Consider the following 17476-nt stretch of genomic DNA (forward strand, 5'->3'; position numbering starts at 1 on the left):
TTTTTATTGAATTGTTGTCTTCTTAATTTTGAGTTACAAGATTTTTTTCAGTATGTTGTGGATACAAGTCCTTCATTAGATATATGATTTGTAAATACTTTTCTCCTATGTCTGTGGCTTGTCTTCGCATTTTCTTATTGGTGTCCTTTGAAGAACACATGTTTTTACTTTTGATGATGTTCCATTTACATTTTCTTCTTTTTATGGGTCATATTTCTAATATGAAGAAATCTCCTTAATCCAGGGTCACAAAGCTATTCTCTTACATATTCTGTGAGGACAGAAAACTATTGACTTTTATTCCTTTAAAAATGACCAAGGTCTGGAGGCTGCAACAATGGCTTGGCAGTCTCTGTTAGTTTTAGGGTTTAGTGGTTGTGGTAATGATGCAGGTCAGGAGGCCAGATGTACTGTTGCCATTTTAAATAATTATAACTTGGATCCACATGCCTTGTATCATCCATTCTGCTGAGCTCTGTGCTAAAGGAGGTTCCCTCCTCCCTGCGTGTCATCTTTCTCTTCTCTGACCACCCCAGCCTCAGGCAACCATTGGTCTGTACATAATTGATTCTCAGATTATTAAGGTAAATTTAATTGTATCCTCTAAATTTCCCTGCATATTTTACTCTTTTCATGAGAAGATGCTACTCTTTTTTAAAGAAATTGAGGTGTAATTGACATACAATATTGTATTGTCTGGGTGTTCAACATAACAATTTAATAATTTGTATATATTGTGAAATGATCACTATAAAAATAAACCTAGTTAACATCTATCACTGTATATAGTTATGAAAATGCTTTTTCTTGTGATGGAACTTTTCAGATTTACTCTCCTAGCAACTTTCAAATATATAATAAAGTGTTATTAACAATAGTTGCCATGCTGTACATTACATCCTCATGATTTATTTTTTTATAACTAGAAGTTTGTACCTTTTGACCCCCTTCACCCATTCCCCACCCATCTCCCTACTCTGTATCTATGAACTTGATTTGGGTTGTTTGTTTTTTCTTTCAGATTCCACATACAAGTGAGATCATGTTTTTGTCTTTCTCTGTCTGACATATTTCACTTAGCATGATACCCTCAGAGTCCATTTATGTTGTCAGAAATGGCAAGATTTCATTCTTTATATGGTTGAATAATATTTAATTTTATGTGTATGCCACATCTTCTTTGTCTATTTCATCTACTGATGAACACTTAGGTTATTTCCATGTCTTGGCTATTGTGTACAGTGCTATAATGAACATGGGGTGCATATATTTTTTCAAGTTAGTCTCTTCATTTTCTTCAGATTAATACCCAGATTTGGAATTGCAGGACCATATAGTAGATTTATTTGGAATTTTTGAGGACCTCATACTGTTTTCTATAGTGGCTGCACCAACTTACATTCTCACCAACAGTGCCCAAGGGCTCCCTCTCTCCACATTCTCACCAATATATTATTTCTTGGCTTTTTTATAATAACCATTCTAACAGGTGTAAAGTAATATCTCACTGTGGTTTTGATTTGCATTCCCCTGATGATTAGTGATGTTGAACATCTCTTCATGCACCTGTTGGCCATCAGTATGTCTCCTTTGGAATAATGTCTACTCAGATCCTCTGCCCATTTTTTAATCACACTGGGTTTTTTTGCTACTGATTTGTATGAGTTCTTTATCTATTTTGGATCATAGCCCCTTATCAAATATATGAAACAAATATTTTCTCCCATTTGGTAGGTTGCCTTTTCATTTTGTTGATAGTTTCCTTTGCTGTGTGAGTTTGATATAGTCCCAGTTTCAAATTTTTGCTTTTGTTGCCTTTGCCTTCAGTGTCAAATCCAAAAAATCATCCCCAAGATTATGTCAGAGAGCTTACTGACAATGTCTTCATCTAGGAATTTTATGATTTCAGGTCTTAAATTCAAGTCTTTAATCCATTTTGAATTAATTTTGGTATATGGTATAGGATAGTGACCCAGTTTGATTCTTTGCATGTAGCTGTCCAGTTTTCCCAGAAACATTTGTTGAAGAGCCTGCCCTTTCCCCATTATATATCTTTGGCTCCTGTGCCATAAATTAATTGACCATTTACTTGTGGTTTATTTCTGGGCTTGCTATTCTTATCTATATTCCTGTTTTTATGACCATACTATACTGTTTTAATTACTATAGCATTGTAATATAGTTTGAATCAGGGAGCATGGTAACTCCAGCTTTGTTCTCTTTTCTCACAATTTCTTTGGCTATCCTGGATCTTTTATGATTCCATACAAATTTTATAATTGTCCTACTTTGTGAAAAATGCCATTGGAATTTTGATAGGGAATGCATTGTAATATAGATTGTCTTGGGTAGTATGGCTATCTTAACAATATTAATTCTTCCAATCTGTGAGCATGGAATATCTTTCCATTTATTTGTGTCTTCTTCAGTTTCTTTCATCAGTGTTTTATAGTTTTCAGTGTACAAGTCTTTTCCTTCCTTGATTAAATTTATTCCTAGGTATTTTATTCTTTTTGATGCAATTGTAAATGGAGCTGTTTTCTTAATTTCCCCTTCTGGTAATTTGTTATTAGTATATAGGTACACAACAGAAATACCATGTCACCTACAAATAGTGAGTTTTACTTCTTCCTTTCCAATTTGGATGACTTTTATTTCTTTTTCTTACCTAATTGCTTTGGCTAGGACTTCTAATACTATGTTGAATGAAAGTGTTGAGAGCGGGCATCCTTATCTTATTCCCAATCTTTGAGGAAAAGCTTTCAACTTTTCTCCATTGAGTATGATGTTACCTGGTGACTTGTCATATATGAGAGAAGATGGCACTTTGAAGCTCCTTTTGAAAGAAAAGTTATTTAACTTGCTGTACTCAGCTTAATACTTTGAAAGTCACCTAATATCATGATAAAGTCAAAATTCAACAACACAGCATTTAACTTCACTTATCCTGGCAGCAATTCATCCTTTCTGCTTCATTCCTCCCTCCTGCCACGTGTGCTTCAGTCCCATCTGGGCACTTTCCAGAAACACACCATACCTTTGGTGTCTTAGCAACTCACCACTTCCATCTTCTCTGCCTGGAATATTCTTATTACTCTTTCCTGGAAGAGTTCCATCTCACCTTCTGAAGTCCTTTCTCTTCCTTCTTGAGCAGAGTTGGTGCGTTCTACTTTGTGTTCCCGTTCTGCTGGGTTCAGATCCTCCTACTGAGTGGGATTACTTACCACATTGTTTTTACATTTAGTTACATTCTCATGGAACCCACTTCCCTCTCCCAAGCCCAGATTTGAGCACTTCAGGGACATGAATTATGTTGTATTCACTTTTGAATCTTCCCCAGAGTATCTGAAACTTAGATCTGCAAAAAAATGTTTTTAATCAAATGTTTGAAACCAGTCCTACAAAGACCTCTATCTAAATACATTTAGATACAGCTTAAAAGCTGTAGTTTTAAAGCTTCTAAGTAAAAATGATTATTATCCCCTCTAAGACCTGTCATTTAGAAGTGCCCAGGCCTAACAGCAGTCTCAGGCATCACTGCCTCTGTGCCATTATTGTGACCTTCTCAATTTTATGGGCTTGCCCTCCAGTTAGAATTTTCAGCATCAAAATGTAGAGCTTATTATCATTTGCTTTCCCTCTTAAGCAAAATATACTCTGAAATGTATACAGAATAACTTGTCTCCATTTAAACCCTTGCTCTCAGTTGAAACCAAATTATATCTTTCAAACATGACTATTGTTTTCTGCTTCTTGCTTGTCTGCCTGATAACTTAGCTTGCTTAGTCTGCACATAGAACTAGGTTTCCTGAACTAGTTAAATGAACAGAGAAAAAGAAAGTGATATCTATTCTTATAATCAACTTTGATTTAAAAAATCAGAAGTTAACACTGAGCTGCCATTGAGATGTTTTAGAGCTATTTTTAGAAGGGTACTTAGGCCTTCCAAACACAAACACAAAAATTCTTTTTATACAAGGCTTATGAGAGCAGTTGGAGACCAACAATTAACATTTTGGACTCTAACATGGGCCTAGAAGATTCTTACTTTAAATTTTTGAAGGAAACAAAAAAACTAGACTTTTGAAAGCCTTCCTCAGACAGACTAATAGACAGATTTAAGATGCTGCCCTTGGCCTAGTAAAGTGTGGCAAGAGGGCCCCCAATGTTTATTGATTAATCCTGAGCCAGCTACCAAGCAGGCAAAGAGAGAGGGCTTTCAGCGCTTCTTCGTGCTCGGCCTGCACACCTCTCACACTCACACCAGTGCCCTGTGAAAGCTACATGCAGTTGTTCTTTTCAGCTCTTGAACTTTCTCTAGGTTCTGTTCCCACATCTCCTGGGCTCAGGCTTTATTCTTGGTGATTTCCCTTGGTATCCTTTCTGCTGTCTCTCACCTGGCTTTTGTTCTTTGCCCAGCCCTATCACTTCTAGATTCTGTTGGCCACTCTGCCAGGTTTTTTAATCATCTTCTCCATAAGATGTTGCCTCTCATATTGCCCAAGTTGGCTCCACTGGACACACAGATCTGCAGATGGTGCCTAGACCCAGAAACCACTGCTCATCCTCCGCCAGGGGCTCCAAGCCTCTCTTCTCTGAGAAGGAATTGGGCCCAGACGTACCCCTGCTCACATCATTGTGCCCTTTGCTGAGATAGTAACATGTAGCTGACACTCATTTCTCTACTCCTACCTTGTCTGACTTCATCATATCCAATAAGCAGGAGCCATGCAGAACCTAATACTTAGCTCTCTTTTTTCCAGTTTCTGGTCTTGGTTTTCTCCTTCTGCTGTGGCATCTCAGTGGCTGCACTATCGTGGCTGCTTTAATTGGCTCCCCTTCCATCATAGCAGATGCGGCCATGGTGACTCCAGGAGCAGGGCTGGGGGAGCACTTTGAAGGGCTCTCTTCTAGAAGAGTTCCTTCCAGAGGTACTCCTACATAAACATTTTCCTTGAAATCTTTGTGAGTCCTTTCAAGGCTTAAAAAATTATTTTTCATGGGTGTTTTTCCACTCAGTTCCTTGATGAATTATAATTTATAAGCAAAAAAAGTGATGGTAATAAGAATAATATAACTTAGAAGTTTCTCTCATCTATAACATTTTTTCTTTTATTACTTTTCTTTTATTACTTTGTCCTTGTCCTCCTGTCTCACTTTTCCTTCTTACTTCCCCACTCTTATTCCAGAAAGACCAAATATCTGTCTTTAGGAAATAAATGCTCAGCTTACCCATGATAATTTTTGCCAAGGAAGTGTGACTGAAGAGACACAAACAGGCAGTGATTCTAGGTTTAATGTTCTTATCAACCAACTTTGATGACAACCAGCGGCTTTACTGCCCTGATTCTTTCAGGGAACTGGGCACTGGGACCAAGAATACTTTCTTCTGGATACTGCTCCTAACCTGCTCTTTGAGTTAGGAGGAACTATATAACTTTCACACCTAGCAGTGGAATATAGTCTTTCTGTGAAGTTCATCTAAGTGGTAGTAGTAATAGAATGTGATATTCTCACAGAAAAAGTGGTTCCTGAAAAGTCAGTATCTTTCAGCACACACAGCAGAGTATTCTAAAGCTTTGACTGTTGCGTTGATTACATCTTACATTGCAGAGAATGTTGTTTCTAACATTCATGTTTTTGTGTGCTTAGCTTTAATGGAGAATATGGACTCCTGAGGAGCTGACATTTAAACTCCCTGGAAACTGAATTATATTCTCAACACTTAGGAGGAGGATGCTCTTTGGAGTAAATCAACAGGTTCTCTTGGAAGCAAATGATTCACTTTATTGACTTATTTTTTGATAAATGAAGATTTTCACATGGCCTGTTTAAAGAAAATTAAATGCACCAGGATTTAATGTTTCATGAATTACTCCCATTTTACTGGTAAATCCTTTGTAGTGCAAAATGTATGGTAGCAAGTGACCGAGATTTGTTCTTTCTGCGAAATAGCCTCTAGCTGGAATGAAAGATTTCCAGCTATTTAGTTAATGGTAATATACCTTCCCCAGCATAGATAAGAAGTGGAAAATACAATTCATCACATCGTAAAGGTTTCATTTCTCATTTCCATGGTCCTGTTGTGATTATACAGAACCTGGATATCTTAGCAAAATATATTTTGAAATGTTACTGTGAAGATCATAGCAATCTGTGACATAGCAGGAGTGAAGTCCCTTAAATTTGATGAACCTGGCCCTTCCACTCCCTCACCCCCACACCCAGGCCCATATCTGGAGGAAGCCCAAGTTACAGGAAAGAGTGAATCAGAAACACAGCCAGGAGGGAGGCAGAGGAGGTACTGCCACCAGCCAGCACCCACGCAGCCCTTGCTCACCACCATCATCCCTGATTAATCACTGAGATGGACAGTAAGACACCTGTGGAATGTCTCTCTGAAACCCTTTCCAGAAGAGGCACCTTCCGATTTCCTGTGAACCGAGCTTGCTCTTGGCTGCAGAGACAGTAGAGCTCGCTAGATATTCCACAGGCACCAGACATTTACCAGACTCCCTTGGGGTTGAAGTCATTAACTACTTCTGGCCAATGAGCTGTGAGCAAAGGACGGGTGTGTCATCTCTGGGTGGAGGCAGTCAAGGACAGAAGGACATGAAGCCTCCGGAAGCCGTGTGCTGAAGTGGTGGAGCCGCTGGCAGCCTGGAGCAGAGCCCCATGTCCCGCACTGGGCAATAGCATGAGCGAGATATGAACTGTCTTGTGCTAAGCACTGAGACCTCTGGGTTAGTTTCTCCCTGCAGTACAGGCTAACTCTTTCTCCCACTCTTTCTCCTCCCCAAGCCCCGCTTCAGGCCCATTAGGAAAGGAGCACGCTGTGATTTTGACCTACACCTTGCATCTGCACCCTGAGGTCTCATACATACCATTCAGGAAGAATAACAACTTATATATCCTGGCCTCTCATCTTTGAAATGTGTTTTTTCTTTTGAGTTAGTAGCCTGCCAGGCATTCCAAAGTGCTATTCGCTGCTATTAAATGGCTGCCATTTGGCCATGTGTTGTTTACTTGACAAATGGATGAGGTTATAGCCCATGAAGAAAACTAATATCCCGTATGGACCTTTTTGCTGACAGTTTTAATAAACTATTTTGATCCTTACATCTTCTGAATGATTTTGTAGAAATCTCAGTTTACAAGAAGATAAATAGAGCTGGAGCTTGTTTCCATGACTTGACAAATCTTTCCAAATACATTATTATCAAGACCTGTATTCAGAACTAAATTTCTGTTTCTCAGTCTTCACCTTTACAGCAGTTCCCTACTTCCCATTTTAAAAAATTGGAACTTTGTTTCTGTTGACTAATTGGAGAAAATCAACTGGGAAGTGGGCCTTGTGATGGAGAAACAGACGTGTCTCTCAGGCCTGGTTTCCCTCCCTCTCCTCCCCACTTTCTTCAGATTCCCTGTTTGGTGAATTTTGGAAAGTGAGTGGGTCCAAGTGGAAACTGGGACCAGGCTCAGAATTCTAGTGTGATTCATGGGAATGGGGTGGGGCGGAAGAGGGGTCGACTCACAGCGTTGGGCCCTCCATCACCGTTCCCTAGCTTACTTTTTGCCTCTCTACATTAGAAATAATATAATGCCAAAGACTCTAAATTAGGCATAATCCACCATTATTCTAGTGTGAACAAATTTGTTTGATATAAGGTCACCATCTTCCATTTGTTGAATATAAATTTTGTATGAGAAATGGAACTTAAGTTGTTAGTTAAGGTAGTGCCCTTTGGCTCTACCAACATGTATACAAGGAAGTATGTCTAGGAAAAAACAAGATAGATCATTTTAAAGGGGAAAGCTACACTTATTTATTTAGAATTTTATTTAGAATTCCTGTGGTTCCAGCCATAATCATGCAAGGAGATCTGTGCATTTGAATAATCAGTCTTAAATGTGCATAGTGAAGTCTTTCCGGTTGCAAGACACAGCCAATTTCAGTTTGTCTCGGCTAATTGTTTCAGATATCTATGGCTATGTGACAAATCTCCCAAAATGTTATGGTTTAAAACAACAACAATTTATTACTTTTCATGATTCTGAGGTTTTGTTAATCCCGATGGCTAACATCTGGTTCCTCTGTCCACAGAGGGTTCTTCTGTTTCATGTGGTTTAATGAGTCACTTACTCATCCTCATTCAACTGGGAGCTCAGTTACACCCAGAAAATCCAAGATGGCCTTTCATCTCCACAGGGACTCTTTCCACTGGTCTCTCATGTCTATGTGGTCTAGCTCAGGCTTCCCAGAGGGAATATTACAGGAGGATAAATCCCAGTGTGAAAATGCTCACTGCCATCTGCTGGCAGAATTCTTGTTCGAATCCCACTGGCCTAAGCATGTCACATGGCCAAGCCCAGAGTCACTGTGGAGGGACCACACAAGGGTGTGAATCCAGGGAGGAGTGTCACAGTCCATCTACACATTAGTAGACTTGTTTTAGAATTCACAAGATGGAAGAAAGACAGGAAGACATTTCCACCACAGCCACTATTCTGTCAGACCTCGTAGAGAATTGGAACATGGGACAAGAGTTTTAGGGGCCTGGGTATCACACTGTGAGAGGAACGGGTACTCACAGTGTTGTGCCCAAAGTCACGAATCCCAGGAGACCACCAAGGAGCCAACACCGATGCAAAAGCAAAGAGCCTTTATTCGTGCTAGCTCGAGCTCAATCTCTCATCTGCACCAACACAGTGGCAAGATGCCAGAGAAAGAGAGCGCGTTTTCCCCAGAACAAAGGTTTTATGGGTTTCCAGGGTGGTTTGGGGGGTGATGGCCGTGGCCCTGGCTGATTGTCTGGGCCTGGGGGTAGTTGGGGGGGTGATGAGTCGTGGCTTTGGTCAATTGGCAGGGTCTAGGGGTGGTGGGTGTACTTCTTACTGACTGGAGGGGAGAGAGACCAAGCTCCAATTGGGTGAAATAGAATCCGGGTCCCAATTGGCTGAGGTAGGATCCGGGTCTCAATTGGCTAAAATAGAATCTGGGAGCTTGCCCTTTCACACAGCCCCTGCCAGGTGTTCCACCAATGCTGCGGTCACACGGAGACCCTCTGACTCCCTTTCTGCTGGTCCTGAGGCTTCCCACTGGCTGCATTCTGCTCCTGACAGCCTTCGTATCCTCTGCTCACTCGTGGTTCCTCATACGGCCTCCCTCTCTATGATCTTTGGCCTCTCTTTCTGCTGCAAACTGTTGACTCACTCTCTCTTTCTGCCTCATGTTCACCCTCCCCCTGAGAAGGGGATTTGTTACCACGTTGCTGGTCACTCTTCAGCCCTCGGGAACAGCCAAGTCATCCCACAGCTGCTGCCTGTGGTCAGACACCCACCCCGATGCTTCGAGCCTTGGTCAGAATGGTGGGGTCAATGCAGAACGACAGACGGTGAGGATGGCTAGCATTCAGAATGACACAGTCTCCATTCTGTTTAGCCAGCTGTGATTGGATTTGGAGGTGGGAGTGAGGAAGGCGTCCTTTGAGAAAAATGCCAAGGTCTTTCAGTGAAATCTAGTTATTTGCAACACATGGAATTATTTGGATACTGGCTTTTTCACCAACTTTGTTTAGCAGAGCATTTATAGGAGGGGAAATAGAAGACAATGAATTAGAGACAAAGCTTATCCTAAGACAAAGAGGGAAGGCATCGTCTTTCTCTCCTGCTCCACCCATCCTTCCTTTTCCAGTCAGCGCTGTCACCCCTGAAGCTGATCCTGACAACTGCCATCAGATTACCGTCTGGACAAGTGGAAAACAGGTGCCATTCTTGGTCAGGGTCACTGTTAGTCTCACACATTCAGACTTTTCATCAAGCATGCTTATCCTTTGTCTTAGGATAAGCTTTGTCTCTAATTCATTGTCTTCTATTTCCCCTCCTATAAATGCTCTGCTAAACAAAGTTGTTTATTTGTGTTTGTTTTTCTCATCTACTAAATGGGTATTAAAACCTGCTTTGCTGTTTTACGGAATTTTTATGAATATCAAATAAGCTGATCAGTTATAGTGCTCTGAGGAATGGAGATTTGGGCCATTATCAAGATAAGTTCCCTCATCTATTTCTTGGGTAAAAAAACATCTGTTAATTGTCCTCCTTTCCTTCAGTATTGTTTCAAGTTCCAGCTACCAGATTCCTTGTTGAAACCCTGCCATGGGGCATTCCTTTGGGTTAGGAAGAAATTAGAAACATGTTCCTTGGTGCTTCACAGTTTGCCTTTGAAAAGATGGTTACAATCTCTACAGTCACATTATCCCAGACTATGTACTTTTCTTGGGGTGCTTCCATGGTAGCATCATTGTGTACATTTAAGGATGACTTTGTTGATGTGTTAATTGTGTAAAGTTATTGTCCATTCTCTCCAACCTTCCTTCCAGTCTCAGGCACAAAATCTGCTATTGAAAAGCTCAAGCATGGGCTAGGAATGGGCATTAATGTGCTATTCTTTACAGTAAATATTTAACAGAACATAAAAAGTAACCATCCCTAGCTGACTGCTGAAAACGCCTTTCATGGTCAAGCCGATGTCACACCCAGTTAGCCATCCAGTCAGGGAAGCCAGCCCCTGACGGGTCACTAGAGCAATAATTAGTGTGCCCACGGGCGTCCAGTCACATAAGCATATTTGTTTATTGGCTTAGAGAGTAGATCATGTTACATTGTGCAGTGAGCACTGAGCCACCAGTATGGGATGCTGGGAAGCACAAACAGACTGAATACATTTGGTAAGTAATGCATGGTCTTCCAGGTCTGATAGAGAGCTGATTGTTTTTAATTAGAATTATTTTATCTTTCACTTGACAGAAATACGAAAGATTTTCTTTTCTTTCTAATGACAAGACTTCTTAAGTGAGCAATAGGAGAGCTATGTTTTTTGGCTTAATACGAATCCTTTGTCAAAACATTAGGTTTTTCTTTTAAAATGTATGGCAAATACATTTATGCAGGGGACCATTTGCTCTGTGATTTAATATAAATTTTAGGCAAAAAGAAGTAGGGGAACCTTGAATTGCATTAATATAAATTTTAGGCAAAAAGAAGTAGGGGAACCTTGAATTGCATTGATTTTCTAGTGATGAACAATTTACTGAAAAAGGGAGATTTTTTTCCCCATCTGAGTCAGAGGTTCTGAAGATAGTATATGTGGAAAGTTGCTTTGAATGGAGTTAATGAAGTGAAATACTGAAAGGCTTTACTATTTGTCATTACTCTGGAACATTTTACCAATGTATGTGGTTTTAAATATCAGGGTGATATATATTGCAAACATGAATCTACCATCTGTCTCATTCAAGCCTGCTTTCAAACATCTGCAGCAAATATTTTTTGTGAATGACCATCTATCTTGTAATAACATACTGTTCTGCCTTGACTAAAGGTGATGCTATTATTTCTAATCTGTGGTTCCATCCATTTTGATGTAATCACACCAAGAGTATAGTATTAGTTCATGGTTCTCACGTAAGAGAGAACGACTATGATTTTCTATGTTAAACTACAAGGCCTATGAGCTCCTAGCAGGGAGGGGCATTGCCTTCAACACTGAGGGTGTGGACACAGTGTTTTCTCACTGTGAGATGTGCAAAGCACTGTACCCCTACAGAGAGAAAGTTCAGCTTTCTGTTGCTGTACTCAGTTTTCACTTTGCCTGAGGCTTGGGGACCCAAAGCTGTCCTTGGGATCAGGTTTTTCACCTATGATGGCATAGTAGGAGGAGTAGGTGATTTTCCATGGGCATAGTTTTTCCATAGAGCCAGAGGCTGGGCTGGGCTGTTGCTTTGTCCTCCCCAAATACAACCCATACCACATGCAATTTTGGGTTTTGGTGCAGGTAACTTACAACTTCTGAAGAGAACCTTCAGTTATCATAGCTTGTGATCTCCTTTCATTGTGAGGATTTACTCCTGTCTCTAAGTGCTTTCCTGATTTTTCTTGAATTTCTTATTTTTTCTTTCTGCCAGACTGTGATTTAATGTGCAATATTATTTTATTCCTTACATAGTCTGAAAAGGCAAGGCAAGTTGAATGATACTTCCGTTCATATGAAGTTGTCTAAGGGTTTTCTCTGTTTTGAAGGATGAGTAGTTAAATCATCCAGGCAAAATAAATAATAAGTGAAGAACTTATAACAGAAATGGTACACAGTTGCCTGAGATCTTATGGACATTACAATTTATTAGTACATCTTTTCAAAAATGTTTAATTCTCCAGCAACCGTTCAGAGAGCTAGGCAATTCAATTGAATAAACTCGATTAGCTTGATGCACAAATGAGGCACGTACACTGTGGTTTTCTCAGTGTCTGGTTCTGTAGTTTTCTCTCAGGTTGTGCAGTATGTAACATCAACTTGTTTCAGTGCCATTTACATTCCCTGAAGTGTATGTGTAAATTCAGAATTAGCATTTCAACAGAAAAATCATGAGAAACCTAAATAGATTTGATGAAATGGTACAGATATGCTTTGCACACACACACAAAACAGTCTGGTTTATAGTTTGGTTGGATTTGATTGGCTGAGCTTCGATACCTACCTCTTGATATTCAGTGGACCTGACTGTTTATGTAGTATAATATGGAAAAACAAATTTCCTGGATCTTACTTCATATGAATGAAAAAGTATCATTCAACCTGCCCTGCCTTTTCAGACTATGTATGGAATAAAATATTCGGTAGACTGTGGTCGGACTTAAATGAAACCACATAGCATGGATGTTTCATTCACAAAATAATACTTATTTTGTATATGTGTAATGTCTATGTTTAGCACATTAAATTTTTCCATTTGTTTGGCAAGAAATGTCGAACTACATTTGTAATTGCATTCAAATAAGAACTCAGTTGCTAACAAAACACATATTCATGTTATCAGCATTGTTTCATTTTCCTCTTATACATTTGAGCTCTCTTCCACACACAGATGTAATATGAAAACTAATTTGACCATGTTGACAAGAGTTTGGCTTTAAACCAAGGAGTGTAAATATTAATATAGCCTTGGGTGGACTGTGGTCAGATTACCTATGTAAGCACAACTTCATCTTCAAAGATCATAGGTCTCTGTTCCCTTCCCCTTTCCTCCCTCCATTTTTTTTTTCTGCAAATATTCATGGAATCCCTCCCATGTGCCAGGTGCTGTGATAGGCTCTGGGGACACAGTGGGGAACAGAAAAGATGCCATTCCTACCCTTCAGAGGCTTTCAGTTCAGTGGGAAACATGGACATTATCAAAGTACACTATCACGCAAGTCATAACAACCACACAAATAATTCAGTAATTAAGCTGTGGGACCATCCCTTGTTTGTAATAATAACATCCCTACTACCTTCCAGAGAGACCCAGGGCCACCCCTACCTTGTTTCATTGATGAGAGACATGATTAAACCTGTCATTCCAGGTAGGAGTCTGCTGCTGGTCTATATTCTGGGTGTGCTTATGCTCCTGTGCACAGGGAACACTCCTGGGCAAGGCACACCGTGTCAGGTGATGGGAAAGGGAAACAAAGATAGGAGAGGCACAGTATCAGCCTGCAGAAGGAAGGGAGAGAGAACACGCCTACAAAAAATGTCTGTCTCTGTATCTGTCTACATAATGTATGTGATGATTCAAACACAGAATTTCAGGAATTCTTAGGGGGCGAATGACTCCTAGTTTGGGTGTCATCAGCTCATGTTTCAATTTCAACTGATCTGTAGAGAAATAAATTGGCCTTTGATAAGGAAATATGGTGAAGAGGGCATTCCAGGTCAGAGAAATAGAATAAACAAAGGCAAGAAGGAGGAAAAATTCAGGGCATAATGAAGGATTGACCCCAGAAAGAAAAACAGAAACAGGCCATCAAACAAAGAAAAGTTATTTTGGAAACAGGAGACAAGGTTTGTAAGAAAAATCGAGGCTGGATCATTGAGGGTTTTGTTATTACCCGGTTAAGGATATATTCTGCTTTATTTGGTAGATCCCATATGGCCATTCCCAATATTTAACCAAAGAAGACTCTTTAGGAAAATTAATCATCACTGTCCAGGAAGATGACTGGTGAAGAAGGCCTGGAAATCAGAGCCCATACATAATCTGTTGCCATAGTCTTGGTTTAGAGATGGGGAAGGCCTGAATTGTGGCTGGTTCTGCTGGTAAATCAGTGATTGGGCTTTGAAGCAAATTTGCAGCAATGCCGTGAACTTCCTCAGAGATGATCTCTAGAATGTCTAGAATGGAGAAGCCACTAGGCTTCCCCTCAGAAGTCACACTTTCTAACCAACTTGTAAGCCAGGTTTTCCTGATCTATTAGGAACAATGAGGTAGCCTCTGATATAAATGCAGATGTTTAAGATGGAAAAACCATAAAGATGGCAAGGTTGACAGATTTTGCTTGACATCATTACAAATATTTCTGACCTGATTTTAGCTGATCTATGAATAAATGATTATCCCAATCTTGAGAGTTAAATATTTAAAAGTTAGCTCCCTTTTAGACTTCATGTATAATACAGAACTGATTTTCTGTGCAGCAGAGTCCCTTGTTTCCTTTTTTTAAATACACTATATTTCTTACTCTGTCCTTTTTCAGTTCCCTTCGTGAAAATTATTTAAACGTTGCACACAAATCTTTTGTGAAAGAAGAAAAGGAAAATCAGTCTGTGGGTCGCAGCAGGAATTAAGCTAATGCAGCTTAAAATAATGCCAAAAAAGAAGTGCTCATACGCAGGCAGAGTGCCCCTGATTCTTGTCCTGTGCCAGATGGTTACTGCACTGGAAGTACCTCTTGATCGTAAGTATTAACGTTGCAAAGCTATTAGGCCCAGGAGTCAAAACCTCCCCGGCATTTACCATCACTTTGAACTGTGTGAAGGAAGAAGGTTTCTGTGTGACACTGAAAAGCTAATCAAAAGTAATTTGGCTTTTACTTTCAGCACCTGGTGTTTATAAAGAACCTCACTGTAGAAATGCCCATTGAAACAGTCAGACACATTGTCCCCTCCCCATCATTATCTTTCTCCCCCTACGATGCCTTTTGTGTATCATGGTGGGGGGATGGCCTGAGAAAGAGTGAAGCTGTGGGCTGCTCTGATTCTCCAACCAGGCGGCTCTGCAAAGCGGTGCTGCGAGAAAACCATTCAGTCACTTTAAAGCAATCACAGGATGCTTCCCCCTCTTGCCCCTTCCCCCTCCTTCACCCTCTCCCCCCAGAGATGCTCAGAGTGTTCTGGAAAAGTTGAGGGGATGGTCCCGCAGCAACCATGCACCCCTTTGTATCCCAAACCACACATGACTGATTCACTTTTGAATTCTGAATCTTAATATGAGTCTAGATCTAGGAAATGTATCATATCTAAAGCCTAACGGAAGGTCTTTTTTGGTTTAAAAAGTGTGATCAAAGATAAAGATGTAAATTTTGAGAATAAAACCAATCATCTGAAAAAACACTAAAATAGAGTGAGTAACAGCTCCTGTATTAGCTCCCCCTTTTTCTAGTTCCTAAGCATATGCTGCACTCTCCTGATCTGAGTGGTCTGTTTATGAAAAATAAAGAGAATGCTAGGCTCCAACTGGTCACTTTTCCTACAGCAGAAAGCAGAATTTCAAATTTGGACAGACAGTTACCGTACTTCAGATTTATCCTATATCCCTAATCTGCATGACCTCTTTAAATCCATTAGCTTCCTGAATAGAACATCTATTTTTGGCAAGCTTTCCAAGGTACAAAGATGATAGCACTTTCCTGGGACCATTCAATGCTGGGATGTCGTTTCTTTGCCAAAGAGGTTGCAACTGCCAGTGGGAAGACAGTAAGAAGAAATGGTTTATCCCACACTTTGTTGGCTTCCTTTGCTGTGCATTTCTAGTCTCAAGAGCAATAAAATGCAACGTTTTACTTATTTTCAAAAAATATTCTACAGTGACTTCAATTTCAATTTTCAAAATAATATATGTGTGTGCATGCATATAATATATATGTATGATTGGTTAAGCCCATTGGAATGGGAATGGGCCAGTAAGCCTGAACTCTAAATATATAGCAGAGGGAAAGCACTTGAGAGAAACCCTTTTATTCTCCCTTGTGTTAAATATATTCCCCTTTCATCTGGCTGCTCAGTCTAACGGTCAGAGGGAACAGTCACCCACAGCTAACTCAGTTATCGCTGCGAATGGAGAAGAGGCACAACCGTGATGGAAAGACAGCAGTGGCCAGCCCTGGCGCTCCTGCACTAACTAACCTTTGCAAGCAGTAATGATATTCAGCACTGCAGAATCATTTGGATTGCATACCAGTGTCATTTCTTCCCTACCCCCATTCCTCACATCCCTTCTACATGAGCCGCTCTCTGCTGTAGGTACCTGCAATCCTGGCTGATTGAGGAACTCTGAAGCAGAAATATGCCAATAGTCAGAAAAGTTCAATTACTCACTTGGGGATGAACCAGAGAAATAGAAAAATCTAAAATCAGTGTTGGGTTTGGCTTGGGTGAAGGACTGTCACAGTAGCAATGTCCCCTTGTTAGGTATTAGCACCATGTGCCTACTGATGTCTGGATAATGGGATCAGACCTACACTGTGTGTGACAACTGAGATTAATTGTAGATTTCAGCTATTTTTCAAATGGAACGTAATTACTTGTCCAACACAACGGGTCTGGGATGCAATTAGCTATTCCTATTCTAGAAGAATCCTCTTTTGCCTGCAGCCTTCCTTTTGTCCTTCCGTATGTTTGTATGGGATAGCCGCATGGGACTAACCCAATCCCTTCGTGGGAGCTTCTTTCTCCTACAACTTCACAACCTCAAGTGTCGCTGTACTGGTTTTTTAGATCAAATCAGACAGACAGATGCCCCTTTTATCTCCAGGGTTCTAACGTTCTTATCACTAACATCTGGTTTTCTTTAATCCTGTTTGCCCACTCACCTGCTGATATTGATGGGGAAAAAGCAAAACTTCTTGAAGACTGTAAGTGTCTTTCTGTAATTACTCAGCAGTGTGAAAATTTGACCGTGTTTGTTTTTTAATTAATACTGTGAAGCAAATGCACAATTTAAGTTTTGTGACTAATGTCTTTTTAAGCATGTGTACTTACTGTGGCTAAACATTGCATTTAAATGCCAAGAAACAAGTTTAATATATTCCCTGCATGAATTTCGAAGACTCAGGTATCATTCTTTTTCTTTTACTGATATGCTGCTCTACTAACATCTGCGTTTTATTCACATCTGATGTAACTCAATGAGAAAATTCACAGAATTTAAAGAGTATGCCTCTCTGGTTCTAAATACCAGTAATTGCTTGCTGGAATAAAGACATGTCATTTGATACCTTTTAGAAGGTGAGTGCATGCAGATGCTTCACCCAAGTCGGCAGCCGTATGCCCTCTCACATTTATTTGTCTCTGTTTTGGTAGCAGCCCACCCTCACGTCATTTCTGAGTGGCTTGCTCTAAGCAAAAACCTCTGCCACCTCGGACAGGTGGGCAGTATCCATCATC

General features: G+C 40.2%; 1 protein-coding gene across 19 annotated transcripts in view; it reads left to right on the plus strand.

Annotated features, from left to right (window-relative positions):
• NRCAM (neuronal cell adhesion molecule) overlaps positions 1 to 17476 on the plus strand; it is a 256908-nt gene that overhangs the window by 166590 nt on the left and 72842 nt on the right. For 12 of the 19 annotated variants that reach the window (XM_036918959.2, XM_036918946.2, XM_036918948.2 and 9 more), the window contains 2 exons: positions 14569 to 14769; positions 16927 to 16944. In XM_036918959.2, coding sequence (XP_036774854.2) covers positions 14664 to 14769; positions 16927 to 16944 — 124 coding nt within the window. In that variant the 5' untranslated portion in view covers positions 14569 to 14663. Of the gene's footprint in view, positions 1 to 14568; positions 14770 to 16926; positions 16945 to 17476 lie in introns of those variants that run through there. The other 7 variants (XM_036918947.2, XM_036918953.2, XM_036918957.2 and 4 more) reach the window with 2 other exon arrangements.

This window comes from Manis pentadactyla, chromosome 7 (assembly GCF_030020395.1).
Source record: "Manis pentadactyla isolate mManPen7 chromosome 7, mManPen7.hap1, whole genome shotgun sequence".
In the NCBI taxonomy this organism is placed as follows: Eukaryota; Metazoa; Chordata; class Mammalia; order Pholidota; family Manidae; genus Manis; species Manis pentadactyla.